At 43.0% G+C, this 15,145-nt stretch overlaps 1 protein-coding gene across 7 annotated transcripts in view; it reads left to right on the top strand.

The window, feature by feature from the left end:
- Positions 1 to 3,142: 3,142 nt before the first annotated feature.
- ACTR3B (actin related protein 3B) overlaps positions 3,143 to 15,145 on the top strand; it is a 77,763-nt gene continuing 65,760 nt past the window's right edge. For 5 of the 7 annotated variants that reach the window (XM_075922773.2, XM_075922774.2, XM_075922775.2 and 2 more), the window contains exon 1: positions 3,143 to 3,355. In XM_075922773.2, the coding sequence (XP_075778888.1) occupies positions 3,312 to 3,355 (44 nt within the window). In that variant the 5' untranslated portion in view covers positions 3,143 to 3,311. Of the gene's footprint in view, positions 3,356 to 12,830; positions 12,891 to 15,145 lie in introns of all 7 variants that reach the window. The other 2 variants (XM_075922779.2, XM_075922781.2) reach the window with 2 other exon arrangements.

The raw sequence follows: 15,145 nt of genomic DNA, 5'->3' as shown, positions 1-15,145 counted from the left end.
TAAGGGTAGAACAGAATTGCATATACAGTAGAATAGCTCCATCCATGTGTCTCTCAAGCATGAGATACACATAGTAGATTTGTAGATATTAAAAATATGCTAGTCTGTGCTCCTTGGGTCCTCTCTTAAATTTGGATCCCCCTTGATGTATTTCGAATACTAGGTAACATTTCATGTTCTGAGTTATGCAAGAGATCAGATTAGATTATCATAAAGATCCTTTCTGGTGTTAAACTGTGTGTATCTGTGAATATTCCCATGGGCTCTACATGCCCTCAGTCTTGGCTCTATGATGGGGGAGAGCAGGATGGAGAAAAGAGAAGCAGCAGTATCTCTCAATTCTTACTTACTTGGGGCACCAAAAAGAGACTTAGTTGTCTTCAGATCAGAGCTATTTCCTCTGCAGTCTTACATGAGGAATTAAATAATTAACAATATTGCCATTTAAGTTATTGTCACTGGGTACCTGAATTAATACCTCATTTAGATTAATGAGGCAGTTCGTACCTCTCAGAGCTCACAGGGGTAGAACCTCAACTGGTTCAAATTTTCACAGATCAATGACACAGTTGTTCCAGGTTTTCTGCTGACTTATATCTCTAGCAGTTATATTTGGTTCACAATTTTGTTTTTCTTCACAAGCTTAACAGTGAGAGTCTTACAAAAAAAACTGCTGAAATTCTGGAGATAATGATGATTATCTGAACAGGGGTGCCTAAATGGCTGCATGAGAGTTGTTTCTGAGGCTTGCATGAGAGAGAGAGAGAATTTTAATTAAGGAAGCTGGGCAAACCCCTATTTTCATATTATTTGTACTATAATCAATGCTTAGGACCACTTTCAAAGGAGGTGGGGTATCCTTATCAGGCTGTGATTCTGTAGTTCTGGGTAGACTGGATGCTTAACATTTCTAAAACAGCCCTTCCAGCTAATTAAATTTGGCTGGTTTACATCATGTCATGATGGATGAACGTATCTTCCCACATTTGAGAGAAAAATGGCACGAACAAGCATATCAAGTACATGCTCTCAAGCCTGGTCTATATGAAAAAATTAGGTCAGTGTAATATGTCACTGGAGGTGTGAAAAATCCACAGCCCTGAGCAATGCAGTTAAACCAATTGACCTTACTCCAAAGACAGCATTAAGTCAACAGGAGAATTCTCCCATCAATGTAGCTATTGGCTCTCAGGGAGGTGGATTATCTATGCCAAAGGAAGAACCATGTGTTCCATGGCACACCGGTGTGCAGCAGAGAACAACATAGTTCAAAATAGACACCCTTAAAGGGACAGGTGACTTTTTGTTTCCCCTCAATAACTTTTTCCCTGATCCCCCCCCCCCTTTTTTTTGCTCAATAACTGTTCCTCGGCCTCTTTTTTTTTTTTCTCAACAAAAAGTCCTTGGTGTTCCTCATTAAGAAAAAAATATTGTTTGGTGTTCCTCTGCCTTAAAAAGTTTAAGAAACACTGGTTTAGGTTGAGTCTTCACTGAAGTGCACAGTGTTGTAGCAATTAATATGTAGAGCAGTGGGTCTCCAACCTTTTTAAGCACAAGATCATTTTTTGAATTTAAATGCAATCCAAGATCTCCCTCAAACCCAAATACCTTTGTCCCACCTTCTTTGTGCCCTTTTCCAAGGCTCCACTCCTGTTCACCCCATCCTCCCTCCCTTCCCCACCCTTCTTCACTTTCACCAGTCTGGGGCAGAGGGTTGGGGCACAGGCTATGGTCTTGGATTAAGGAATTTGGAGTGTGAGAGGGGCTCTGAGCTGAGCTTGGGGCAGGCAGTTGGGATGCCCAGAGGGGTTCTAGGTGCAGGCTCTGGGAAGGTGTTTGGATGCAGGGGTGCTTGGGGCTAGGGCAGGGGCTTGGAGTGCAGGAGGGGATTCATGACTGGGGTAGGGTTTCGGGATGTGAGCACCAACTGGACCCTGCTTACCTTAGGTGGCTCTTGGGTGGTGGTGTGGGGGGGACGGCCCACCCCTGTCCTGGCTCTGCACCACTCCCATAAGCAGCCAGCAAACTCCATCTGAAGTCCTGCTGTGGCCCCTCTCTGCTCTGTGGAGATAAGATACAGGGTGGGAGAGGGGGCATCTTGACATCAGCACCCCTCCTTTCTCTCCCCTGTCCTGCACAGAAAGCAGAGGCTCCCAAAGGGGACACTCCAAGAAAAAGGGCAGGAGATGCACAGCAGTCTGTGGGGAGCAGCTGAAGTGCTGGGCTTGATAACCTCTTGGCCAAACCGTTTAGGATCCCGTCAGAGGCTCTAAGATCTATCAGTAGCTGCAGGTCTACTGGTTGGTGACCACTGAGTAGAGCATAGCCTCAGACTGTGTTAAGTGACTGAATGAGCCATTTTCATAGCATATCTTTAGTTAGCAGCCTGAAAATATGGAATTCGTACAACTTGGAGAATTTAAAAAAAATAAAAATATTGTGTTGGAGGTGGAAGAGAGGGTGATAAAACCCATATCCTTTCTGGAAGGAAAGTGCATCTTGTGGTTAAGCATTGGAAGTCAGAGTCAGAATATGGGCGCTAACTGTACCACACTTGCAGCGTGGTCATGGATAAATCATGATGCATTTGTGAAGTGGTTTCTAATAATGCCCCCCCCCCCATTTGACGGGTGTGTAGAAGCTTAATTCATCCTTCTTGTTTCAAGCATGTTGAGATCTTTGCATGGAAGATGAGACCACTATGGAAAGTATTATGCTATTTTTAGTGTGCCAAATTCCACATCTGATTCAGTGGCCCTGGATATAACTGGCAGGTGTGTACGTCCTGTAGGGGACTCACCTACATCTACAGAAACAGGACAAGACTGTTGCGATTTAATGACTGGTCCCGAAATCTCATATTGACAGAACAATGCAACGCGAGGGACAGTGCATTTTGAAATGGGTCGGAGCCGGCGCCGCCACGTTACGGACACAGCAGGCAACGGCGCCTCGCGACTGCTCCCGGCCTGTATGTGGGGGCAGGACGAGGGGCGCCAGGCTACGCGGTGTCCGGCAGAGGGTGGCTCTGTGCCCCTCCCGCGGAGCGTCTCTCGCTGCTGCCGGGCACGGACCCAGCTCCGCCGGGCTGCAAGGGGGCCCCGAAGTGGGGGGAGAGGCGGGTCACGTGGCGTGGGCGTGCGCAGCGCATGCGCCCTGAAGCCGGCGCTGTCAGGCTGCATGGTGCCGGGGTGTGCTGCGCCGATCCCGTGAGGGCCGGGCCGGGGGAGCCGGCGGGGGCAGCAGCCGGGGCAGGCTTGGCCTCGGCGGCCTGGATGGTGGTGTAGGGTCCGCCGTGCCGCCTCCCGAGCATGGCGAGCTGCCTGCCGCCCTGTGTGATAGACGGAGGCAGCGGGTAAGTGCGGGCAGCGAGACCATCCCGCCCCCTCAGCCCCCGGGAACGGCCCCCCCCCTCGGCCCGCCCCGCCCCCCTCAGCCCCCGGGAACGGCCCCCCCCTCTCGGCCCGCCCCGCCCCCCTCAGCCCCCGGGAACGGCCCCCCCTCGGCCCGCCCCGCCCCCCTCAGCCCCCGGGAACGGCCCCCCCCGGCGGCCCGCCCCGCCCCCCCTCAGCCCCCGGGAACGGCCCCCCCCTCGGCCCGCCCCGCCCCCCCTCAGCCCCCGGGAACGGCCCCCCCTTTCGTCCCGTCTCGCCCGCCCCGCCCCCCTCCAGCCCCCCCTCAGCCCCTGGGAACGGCCTCTTCAGCCCCCGGGAACGGCCCCCGTCCCGCCCCTTCAGCCCCCGGGAACGGCCCCCGTCCCGCCCCTTCAGCCCCCGGGAACGGCCCCCCCCCGTCCCGTCCCGTCCCCCTCAGCCCCCGGGAACGGCCCCCCCCCGTCCCGTCCCGTCCCCCTCAGCCCCCGGGAACGGCCCCCCCCGTCCCGTCCCGTCCCCCTCAGCCCCCGGGAACGCCATGGGGAGCGTGGCCAGCGGGGCACTCAAGCAGACTCCAGGAGGGACTTGTACAGTGCAGGGTCAGCAGGGGACTGCTTGAGTCTCCTGCTCACCCTAAGCTCCCTGCAGCACTTCTCCATTTGAAATGTAGCAAGAGCCTTACTCGTGCTATGTTTCAAAGGTGGAAGCACTGCCAGTTCCATGCTGCGCCCATGTTCTTTCTCCCCATGGAGACAGTGCTGGGGGGAGCTGGCTTTTAAGCTGGCTCCCCCCAACACTGGATTCTGCTGCCCCCCTTGCTGCCTCTCTCAGAGGCAGCAAAGGAGAGGGGAAGCAACTAGTCGAGTCACTAGTCAGCTATCTGATAAGCATTTGTTTATTGGATAGTCTACTAGTTGCTTACATCCCTAGTCCTGTTGTCCTCCCAGGGAGCCATCTTCCTCTGCTTCTCTTCCCTGCTAATAGCCAGCCCCAAACCTCTAGAAGACACTGCCTTCCTCAGTGCTGTTCTCTGGGACATTGCCTCAGCTCTGGGTCCCATAACCTGGAATCGCTCAAGGACCCTCCTTTTCCTCTACATATGTGGTGTCCATGGTACTATCCACCCACAATCCTTGTTTAAATTTTTGTTAAAGATCTTTAATGTTTTAAAGAGTTCATGGTTAAAAATGTTAAATTGTGACTTAATTACTCGATGGCTGCGTCTAGAATGGCATGATTTTGCAGAAATACTTTTAACGGAAGAGTTTTTCCGTGAAAAGTATTTCCGCAAAAGCGCATCTAGATTGGCACGGATGCTTTTGCGCAAAAGCATCCGTGGCCAGTCTAGATGCGATTTTGCGGAAGAAAGCCTCGATCTCCATTTTAGCCATCAGGGCTTTTTTGCGCAAAACAGTTCTTCCCCGTCTACACAGGCCCTCTTGCGGAAGTATTCTTGCGCAAGAGGGCTTTTTCCCGACAGGGAGCATGAAAATATTTGCGCAAGAAGCACTGATTTTGTACATTACAAAGTCAGTGCTCTTGCGCAAATTCAAGTGGCCAGTGTAGACAACTGGCCAGTCTAGACACACCCAAAGTGACTAAATCGGCCAAGGGATCACAGTCGGAAAGCTCACTGTTTTGTGCTTGATAGTATTTTCTGACTGTTGAGCATCTGCTCCTAGTCTTTTCAGATCATTCTGGGACTTTATCTTTTACCTGTTGTCTGTGGTGATGAATGGGAGGTAGATGAAACCTTGGGAAAGTTCTGCACAATCACTTCACTGGCAGGTAAAATGGATACAGCAGCTTTAGAAATCATACCCAGGATGTGAAAGGAAACAGGTCATCTCTCTGAGGAACAGATTCTGCCCACTTGTCTTTGGCCATGGAATGTCATCGCTGAAACTATTTTCTTTCAAAGTATACTTGGACTGAGGTGGAGATGGACATAGGAGACAGACTTGTTGAGAATCTTTGAGTTGGGTTAAAAGGGGTAAAAAACAAAGGTGGCATCATGCTAGGGATCTACTACAGATCACCTAATCAGGTAGAAAAGGTGGATGAGGCTTTTTTAAAAACAACTAACAAAATCGTCCAGAACACAGAATTTGGTGGTGACGGGGGACAAACTATCCAGACCTATGTTGGAAAACTAACACTGCGGGGCACAAATTATCCAATAAATTCTTGGACTGTATTGGAGAGAAATTTTATTTCAGAAGGTTGAGAAAGCTACTGGGGGGAAGCTGTTCTAGATTAGATTTTAACAAATAGGGAGTAACTAGTTGAAAATTTGAAAGTGGCAGGTAGCTTGGGTGAAAGTGATTCTAGAAGGGAGAACAGCAAAATAGAAACAACGGATTTCAGGAAGGCAGGTTTAGTAAACTCGGAGAGCTGGTAGGTAAGGTCCCATGGGGAGCAAGACTAATAGGAAAAACAACTGAAGAGAGTTGGCATTTTTTCAAAGGGACATTATTAAGGGCCCAAAAGCAAACTATTCTATGTAGGAAAGATAGACAGTATGGCAAAAGACTGCTTTGGCTTAATCAGGAGATCTTTCATGATCTAAAAATCAAAAGTCATATAAAAAGTGGAAATTAGGACAAATTACGAAGGATGAATATAAGCAAACAATACATGTATTCAGGGGCAAGATTAGAAAGGCAAAGGCACAAAATGAGCTCAAACTAGCTAAAGACATGAGGGGTAATGAGAAGACATTATATAAATATATTAGAAGCAAGAGGAAGACCAAAGACAGGGTAGGTCCATTGCTCAGTGAGGAGGGAGAAACAATAACAGGAAACTTGGAAATGTCAGAGGTGCTTAATGACTTCTTCGTTTCAGTCTTCACCAAGAAGTCTGCTGATGAAGGAATGCCTAACATAGTGAATGCTAGTGGGAAGGGGGTAGGTTTAGAAGATAAAATAAAAAAAGAACAGCTTAAAAATTACTTAGAGTTAGCTGTCTGCAAGTCACCAGGGACTGATGAAATGCATCCTAGAATACTCAAATAGCTGATAGAAGAGGTATCTGAGCCTTTAGCTATCATCTTTGAAAAATCATGGAAGACAGGAGAGATTCCAGAAGACTGGAAAAAGGCAAATCTAGTACCCATCTGTAAAAAGGGAAATAACAACCCAGGAAACTACAGACCAGTCAGTTTAACTACTGTACTGGGAAAGATAATGGAGCAAGTAATTGAGGAATTCATCTGCAAATATCTGGAAGAAAATAAGGTGATAGGTAACAGCCAGCATGGCTTTATAAAGAACAAATCATGTCAAACCAATCTGATAGCTTTCTTTGATAGGCTAATAAGCCTTGTGGGTAAGGGAGAAGATGTAGTATACCTAGATTTTAGTAAGGCATCTGATATGATCTCGCATAATCTTCTTATCAATAAACTAGGCAAATACAACTTCGATGGGGATACTATAAGGTGGGTCCATAACTGGCTGGATAACTGTACTCAGAGAGTAGTTACTAATGGTTCACAGTCCTGCTGGAAGGGCATAACGTGGAATTCCGCAGGGGTCTGTTTTGGGACCAGTTCTGTTCAATATATTCATCAATTATTTAGATAATAGCATAGAGAATATAGATTTATAAAGTTTGCAGATGATACCAAGCTGGAAGGGATTGCAGCTCCTTTGGAGGATAGGGTCATAATTCAAAATGATCTGGAGAAATGGTCTGAGGTAAATAGGATAAAGTTTAATAAGGACAAATGCAAAGTACTCCATTTAGGAAGGAACAATCTGTTTCACATATCATAGAATCATAGAATAATAGGACTGGAAGGGACCTCAAGAGGTCATCGAGTCCAGCCCCCTGCCCTCAAGGCAGGACCAAGCTCCACCTACACCATCCCTGACAGATGTCTATCTAACCTGTTCTTAAATATCTCCAGAGAGGGAGATTCCACCACCTCCCTTGGCAATTTATTCCAATATTTGACCACCCTGACAGTTAGGAATTTTTTCCTAATGTCCAATCTAAACCTCCCCTGCTGCACTTTAAGCCCATTACTCCTTGTCCTGTCCTCAGAAACCAAGAGGAACAAATTTTCGCCCTCCTCCTTGTGACACCCTTTTAGATATTTGAAAACCGCTATCATGTCCCCCCTTAATCTTCTTTTTTCCAAACTAAACAAGCCCAGTTCATGAAGCCTGGCTTCATAGGTCATGTTCTCTAGACCTTTAATCATTCTTGTCGCTCTTCTCTGTACCCTTTCCAATTTCTCCACATCTTTCTTGAAATGTGGCGCCCAGAACTGGACACAGTACTCCAGCTGAGGCCTAACTAGTGCAGAGTAGAGCGGCAGAATGACTTCACGAGTTTTGCGTACAACACACCTGTTGATACAACCTAGAATCATATTTGCTTTTTTTGCAACAGCATCACACTGTTGACTCATATTCAACTTGTGGTCCACTATGACCCCTAGATCCCTTTCCGCCATGCTCCTTCCTAGACAGTCGCTTCCCATCTTGTATGTATGGAACTGATTGTTCCTTCCTAAGTGGAGCACTTTGCATTTCTCTTTATTAAACCTCATCCTGTTTACCTCTGACCATTTCTCTAACTTGCTAAGGTCATTTTGAATTATGTCCCTATCCTCCAAAGAAGTCGCAACCCCACCCAGTTTGGTATCATCTGCAAACTTAATAAGCGTACTCTCTATCCCAATATCTACATCATTGATGAAGATATTGAACAGTACGGGTCCCAAAACAGACCCTTGAGGAACTCCACTTGTTATCCCTTTCCAGCAGGATTTAGAACCGTTAACAACAACTCTCTGACTACGGTTATCCAGCCAATTATGCACCCACCTTATCGTGGCCCTATCTAAGTTATATTTGCCTAGTTTATCAATAAGAATATCATGCGAGACCATATCAAATGCCTTACTAAAGTCTAGGTATATGACATCCACCGCTTCTCCCTTATCCACAAGGCTCGTTATCTTATCAAAGAAAGCTATGAGATTAGTTTGGCATGACTTGTTCTTCACAAACCCATGCTGGCTATTCCCTATCACTTTATTACCTTCCAAGTGTTTGCATAGGATTTCCTTAATTATCTGCTCCATTATCTTCCCTGGGACAGACGTTAAACTGACCGGTCTATAGTTTCCTGGGTTGTTCTTATTCCCCTTTTTATAGATGGGCACAATATTTGCCCTTTTCCAGTCTTCTGGAATCTCCCCTGTCTGCCATGATTTTTCAAAGATCATAGCTAAAGGCTCAGATACCTCCTCTATCAGCTCCTTGAGTATCCTGGGATGCATTTCATCAGGACCTGGTGACTTGCTGACATCTAACTTTCCTAAGTGACTTTTAACTTGTTCTTTGTGTATCCTATCTTCTAAACTTACCCTCTCTCTGCTTGTATTCACTACGTTAGGCACACCTCCAGACTTCTCGGTGAAGACTGAAACAAAGAAGTCATTGAGCATCTCCGCCATTTCCAAGTTTCCTGTTACTGCTTCTCCCTCCTCACTAAGCAGTGGGCCTACCCTGTCCTTGGTCTTCCTCTTGCTTTTAATGTATTTATAAAAAGAATGGAGAATGGGAAGCGACTGTCTAGGAAGGGGTACTGCAGAAAGGGATCTAGGGAACATAGTGGACTACAAGCGAACTATGAGTCAACAGTGTGACACTGTTGCAAAAAAACCAAACATGATTCTGGGATGCAGTAACAGGAGTGTTGTGAGCAAGGCAGGAGAAGTCATTCTTCTGCTCTACTCTGAACTGATTAGGTCTCAACTGGAGTATTGTGTCCAGTTCTGGGCACCACATTTGAAGAAAGATGTGGAGAAATTGGAGAAGGTCCAGAGAAGAGCAACAAGAATGATTAAAGGTCTAGAGAACATGAGCTATTTAGTTTGGAAAGGAGAAGACTGAGAGGAGACATGATAGCGGTTTTCAGGTATCTGAAAGGGTCTCACAAGGAGGAGGGAGACAAATTGTTCTCCTTGGCCTCTGAGGATAGGACAGAAAGCAAAGGGCTTAAACTGCGCAGCAAGGAAGGTTTTGGTTGGGCATTAGGAAACACTTCCTGTCGGTGATTAAGCACTGGAATAAATTGCCTAGGGAGGTTGTGGAATCTCCATCGCTGGAGACATTTAAGAGCAAGTTAGACATCTGTCAGAGATGATCTAGACGGTGCTTGATCCTGCCGTGAGGGCAGGGGACTGGACTCGATGACCTCTCAAGGTCCCTTCCAGTTCTAGTATTCTATGAGTCTTTCTGTTGAGATTTATTAGTCATTCCAGTTATGTTTCATGGGTGAAGGGTACAGAAGCTAGTTTAATCCCGTTGCTCGAATAGCAAACATAGTAGTTTCACTGCTCTGAAGAGGGGAGGCGATCTTTCACCCAAGGAACTTTGACTGCTTAATCTGTGTTAAGAGATCCGTCTTCCAGCTGATTCAGGAAGACAACATTGCATTGGTTGTGTTTGGGAAGGTGCTTTTTCAAAAGTTAAAGAATCGTAAAAGTCTGAGAGCAGACTGCAAGCCATGCCAAGTGTTAGCATGTTTAGGACACTGTTCTACCTTATTTGAATTAGGTGAGATGGAGCCAGGGAATGGGAAATCACAGACCATGTCTGAAAAAAGTAATACCCATTTGAAGATTTTTCTGGGGACTCACCTATAGTTTGATCCCTGTGGGAGGTGCCTGCCAAAGTTCATGGCTTCAGTCTTGCTGCTGCTGAAATCCCAAGACCCCTTTTCCTGCTGGGCAGAAGCCCCTACCTCATCAGCCCATTTGCAAGACAGAGGTCCGAAACTGTGTGTGTGTGTGTGTGTGTGTGTGTGTGTGTTAAAATTAAAAACAATCCTCTTTGTGCCTTCTCTGAAGAACTCAGAATTAAGGTGAGAGTTAGAAGAAACTGAAAGATTTGGAGGTATCCACATTCATAATTACATTTACTGAACTACCTTTATTCGACTGTGAAAAGCAGGGTGGATTGGTTTAAATCAAATTTATTTAAATTACTATTTAAATCACTAGTCAGGAAGACTCGATTTAATCATGGTTTTCTACATAAAAGTGCATTCTTGTTGGTTGTAATAACCTTAATGTGTATTCTTCATGACTCGGATATAAGTTTCATTTTTAGAAGGTACACACTATGCATTTCTAAACAGTGATTTATTTTGAAAACTTTTCAGATTAGTTTTACAACTATATCAGAAAGCGAATTATTGTTTGGTTATTTTGTTTTCCAAAGGCAATTGAAGAAGATATTTATGAAGTTATTGACAGGTGAACTATTTCCAATTCAACAGGGTAATCATTAATATTTGGAGGATTTTCTTGCCATGCTGTATTAGGGGGAGAATATCATTATCATAAATTGACATTTACATTGTTTAACTAAAACAATAATATTATGTATTTTGGATTTTTTTCTTCAACTGCATAGTATTTTAACAAAACAAGCAAGTGATTTTTTGAGCTTAGTTAAACAAAGTTTTTGTTAAATTGTTTTTAAATAGTTAAATGAAATACTGTATTAAAAAAACAAAATTAAATTGACTATGTCAGCTAGGTCAACATGCGAAACTTAAAAGATTGGCTTCTGCAGCTAACTCAGTCATCTTCACCTTAATTTTCCTGTTTGTTCATAATCTGGAAAAGAAAAACAAGCTTTCCTGCTTTTTCAGGTCCCAAACAATTTTTCAATTTGGAATGAATTAGTCCAAAGGAAGAAAATAGTCTTTCTACACTGGCAGAAGAAGCTGCTGCTGTTAAAAGTGAAATTATCACTTCAGCAGCCTCTGAATCTAAGCGCTTAAGTGACTTCCACCATTTCACTGGTGTGACTTTCTTTAGAACATCATCAGCAAACATACATTTCTGGAATGATTCACACTTAGCTCTGAAGTTTATTATAATTGACATTATGGAGGGATGATTGCTGGATGCCCATTTTTTTAGCCAACTCCTCTCCTTTAGCAGTTAACATTTGACCCTGGTACTGAGTGTTGAAAATATTTGCAAGCAAATGAGCTGGAGATAGTGCTTGTCCCATTCGTTGTTTTAATGGTTGTAATTTAACTCTTATCAAATATTTCTCTCTTAAAGATCTCTGTTCCTTCCAAATTTCAACAGCATCAGCAATAAAACAGCTATTTCCCTGCATTTTGTTCAAGGCTACAGAAATAGACTTCAGGGTACTCAGCGCATGTGCAACATTTCTCTTACATCCCATATTGAGAACTTGGGTTGTGACAGTGCCATCTATTTTTTTATGATTTTGTTCACAAACTGTCATCTGATTAGGCCAGTTCTTGATATAGTGCTCAAACCAGTCCACTACTGAGTTCCATTGCACGTCTTGTGCCAGCTTGGTTCCTCTGACTTTTTTTCAGAGCAGCTGCTGCAAAGTGGTCATTATGGAAGTATTTTGCAATTTCAAACTTAGCCATTATTTCTGGAACAGTGGAGTCTTTGGCTAGGAGGTGCTTCAAATGAACGCTGCAGCTGTATGTTATTAGCATGGGACTCTTTTCTAAATTTCTTCTCATCTTATGTACATTTGCAGCATTGCTTTTGACCAACCTGTGTGCAAAATATTTGATTTTTTTCTCAGTTTGTTATAGCTTTTACTGTTACTTCTTGTAAGTATTCTGCTGTGTGTGTGCATTTTCTGATGTATCATTTCTGCAAGGAAGACGTTCCCTTCTCTGTTGTCACATAATCACATACAACAGGATCATTGTGGACGTTGCTCCACCCATCAAGACTCAGGTTCCAAATTTTACCCTCTAGACTTCTTGCACACTGCTCAATTTCTTTCATACACTTTACCCAGCAATTTACCTGTGACATCTGCTCTGTTGGTTGGACTGTATCCTGGCTTTAATGACTGAACCATATTAATGAAGTATGCATTTTCTACCAGATGGAGAGTTTGTTGCATAAACAAATCAGACAATTTTTCATCAATTATCTCTTTTTGTAATCTGCTGGTTCTTACAACAAACTTATTTATGGTTGTTTCTGGATGATGGAGCTTTTTTCCCCTCTTTTTGCTGCAGGTGATATACTGTAACTGTGACTGAAACCTTATTGGGACATTACTCTGAAACTATAGAAAATGATGGTGATCTTGAAGGTGTATAATCTTCAGAATCCTGTATGTTGAGGATGAATTTTCTAAACAAAATAAGTCAATGCAATTACAGTGAAACCTTTGTTATCCGGCACTCTGTTAACCATAAAACTTTAACTGGCATTGCCCCCAGCCACAATACTGTCATATCTTCAGGCGCACAGGCCTGGCTTGGTTTACCATGTTTGGCTTAACACTTTTTTATTTAAGAAGTACTAATCATCTTTAACTTAAAATAGAAATGTGAGACCAACTGCCTCACATTACAAAACTACCAATATTAAAAACTTGAGTTTTACTATTATTGTCCATTGGTTTTTCCTAGGTTGATGGGACCCTCAGATAATCGGAAGGCCCTAATTCCTGAGCGTGCCGGATAACACAGGTTTTACTGTATTTAATTACTATTACCATTCTGCTCATTTAATATTACTCACTGCATTCACTGACACAGTACTATTTCAAAGGTGAAATTGTAAAAGGAAGATCTGCCTATTTCAGCTATTTTTTTAATCACAAATGCATAAAAAATGATAGTACCATAGAGTAACAACTATATTTGTATTAAAAAATGAGAATTCAAGAATAGTTGAGAAGTAAGATAGGCAGTCCTTAAGAAAAAAGTTTACCAACTGGAAGATCCTTTATGTTCACACATGTTCCTTTCATCATGCAGCTTTCTCCTAAAAAGGGAACACTTCTCATGATGTGGTTTCATGTGGACAACTAGGCTTTGCATTTCTTTGTTGCAGTGTTTGCATTTTGCTCACATGACTGTCTTACTCACAGGTAGAGGAACTTCATGAAAATATTCCCAACTGGGTCTCTTTTATGGCCTGCTGCCGTTATAGATTTTCCCTTCTAGTGAAAGAATAGTATGGTAGATCTCAAATCAATGAAGGCTACACTTAGAAAGACCTGAAGACTTCTGGAGTATGCTGCTCAGTTTCACTTTTGTTTCTACTGCTTGTCCCTCCCTTTTCACATTTACCTTTGGACTTCTTCTCCTTGTGTTGATCTATTCTGCCCCCAACAATCTTCTATTCATTGAACTTTTTGAAACTTTTCACTTTTAGAGAGAATTAAAGGATTGACTCTTTGTACGCAAATTTGCAAAGGGATAGTAGGATTGAGGTCTTCTATTTCTCACCTTTTTATTTAAAACCATTTTGCTGTCAACAAGCATGTTATCTCTGGAGTCACAAATCCACAGTTTGAGAACTGCAAAACAAAGCATCCCTGACGGTATCTTTTAGACTGAGCACTGTGTCCCATTGGGAAGATAGACTGTTTAGGTTAATATTTCTATACAGAAGCCTTTGGAACCCCATAAGACTGAGCTCCCTCATCCGTCAACTGTTGGGTCTCATTTACAAAACTTTTCCGATAAATTACATGAATATAGTGATTCAAACTATAGAACTAGAATTTATAATCCCTATTCCATGATGAGATACCTTTGAGCTATAATGTGTCTTAATTTAAACTATCTTTAGATTGGATTTTTTTTTTTGCTAAAATGCTTTTTGAGGAAAATCTGATTTTAAAAAATTCTTTACAAATAATTGATTTTTTTTAATCCACCCTGCTGGAGAGATGCCTTTCCTTTTTTGCATGTAGAGTCTTGAAAATGTGCACCACAAGCATTGATATATTTTTTCCAATGAACACATTTCTGACATCAAAGTCTGATGCTTTTTCCATGCGTTAGTCTTTTTTTCTTCTCAGGTAAGTAAGGCTATTAGGAGTTTTGTTCATAGTGGGGAGACAGCAAGAATGTATTGGAGAGTTGCATGGCTGGTGGGCACATGGAATTATAAGGTGTGCAGAAAGTGAATATAGTAGGCTGTGAGGAGGTTATTTCATTTCTCCTGTCAGAAAGGTGAATCTAATACAAAAATTAATACATTTTCCATCTTCCATGCAAACAAATGTCTCTTAGGAAGTATTTTCTATCTGAGATGACTACTACTTTTTAAAATATCTTAGGTTGCAAACAACTTATCTGACTCACTTCACTTTTGGTGGAATAAATCTCCTTTCTCAAAGGATAAATTTACCTAGTGATCAGTTTACATGTTCACATCTATCTCTGCATGGAAAAGGTCAATCTATTTTAAGATCATAAGAGCTGATATGCCTTTCTGAAACTACTATTAAAATTGTTGCCAACTTTCAAAACGAATTTAATTGCCTAATCTCTAGTCATATACATTAGATGACAACCATATTGTTTACTGGATCCATCTTATATTTTTAAATCTATCTCTCCCACTTTTGCTACGAAGTGGGAGAAAAAAGTTAGAAAACTATTTGAACATTGGGGAACACCTCTGTTTTGCATATGTAATAATTTTGGAACACTCTTTTTAATTCACTTCTCATTTGATAAAAAATTCTTCCTTAGCTCAATCTCATCTGTCAGCTATGAGGCAGATTTTCCATTGTTTGCAGAATTTTTTGGGAAGAAGGGGTAGTCCAACACTGGGCTTAAAATGGAAATTCAGATACACAGCTAATTACTGAAGTGTCTACTGCCACTCCATAAGTCTTTGAACAGCCATGATACACCAACATTATTTTACTTCCTCTGGTAACCCTATTTAAACATTTATTTGAGCTCTACTCGACTTCTTTTTA

This window comes from Pelodiscus sinensis, chromosome 2, assembly GCF_052426305.1.
Source record: "Pelodiscus sinensis isolate ZL-2025 chromosome 2, ASM5242630v1, whole genome shotgun sequence".
In the NCBI taxonomy this organism is placed as follows: Eukaryota; Metazoa; Chordata; order Testudines; family Trionychidae; genus Pelodiscus; species Pelodiscus sinensis.
The sequence above is the reverse complement of the archived record's forward strand: the minus strand, read 5'-3'. Positions and strand labels throughout refer to the sequence as shown.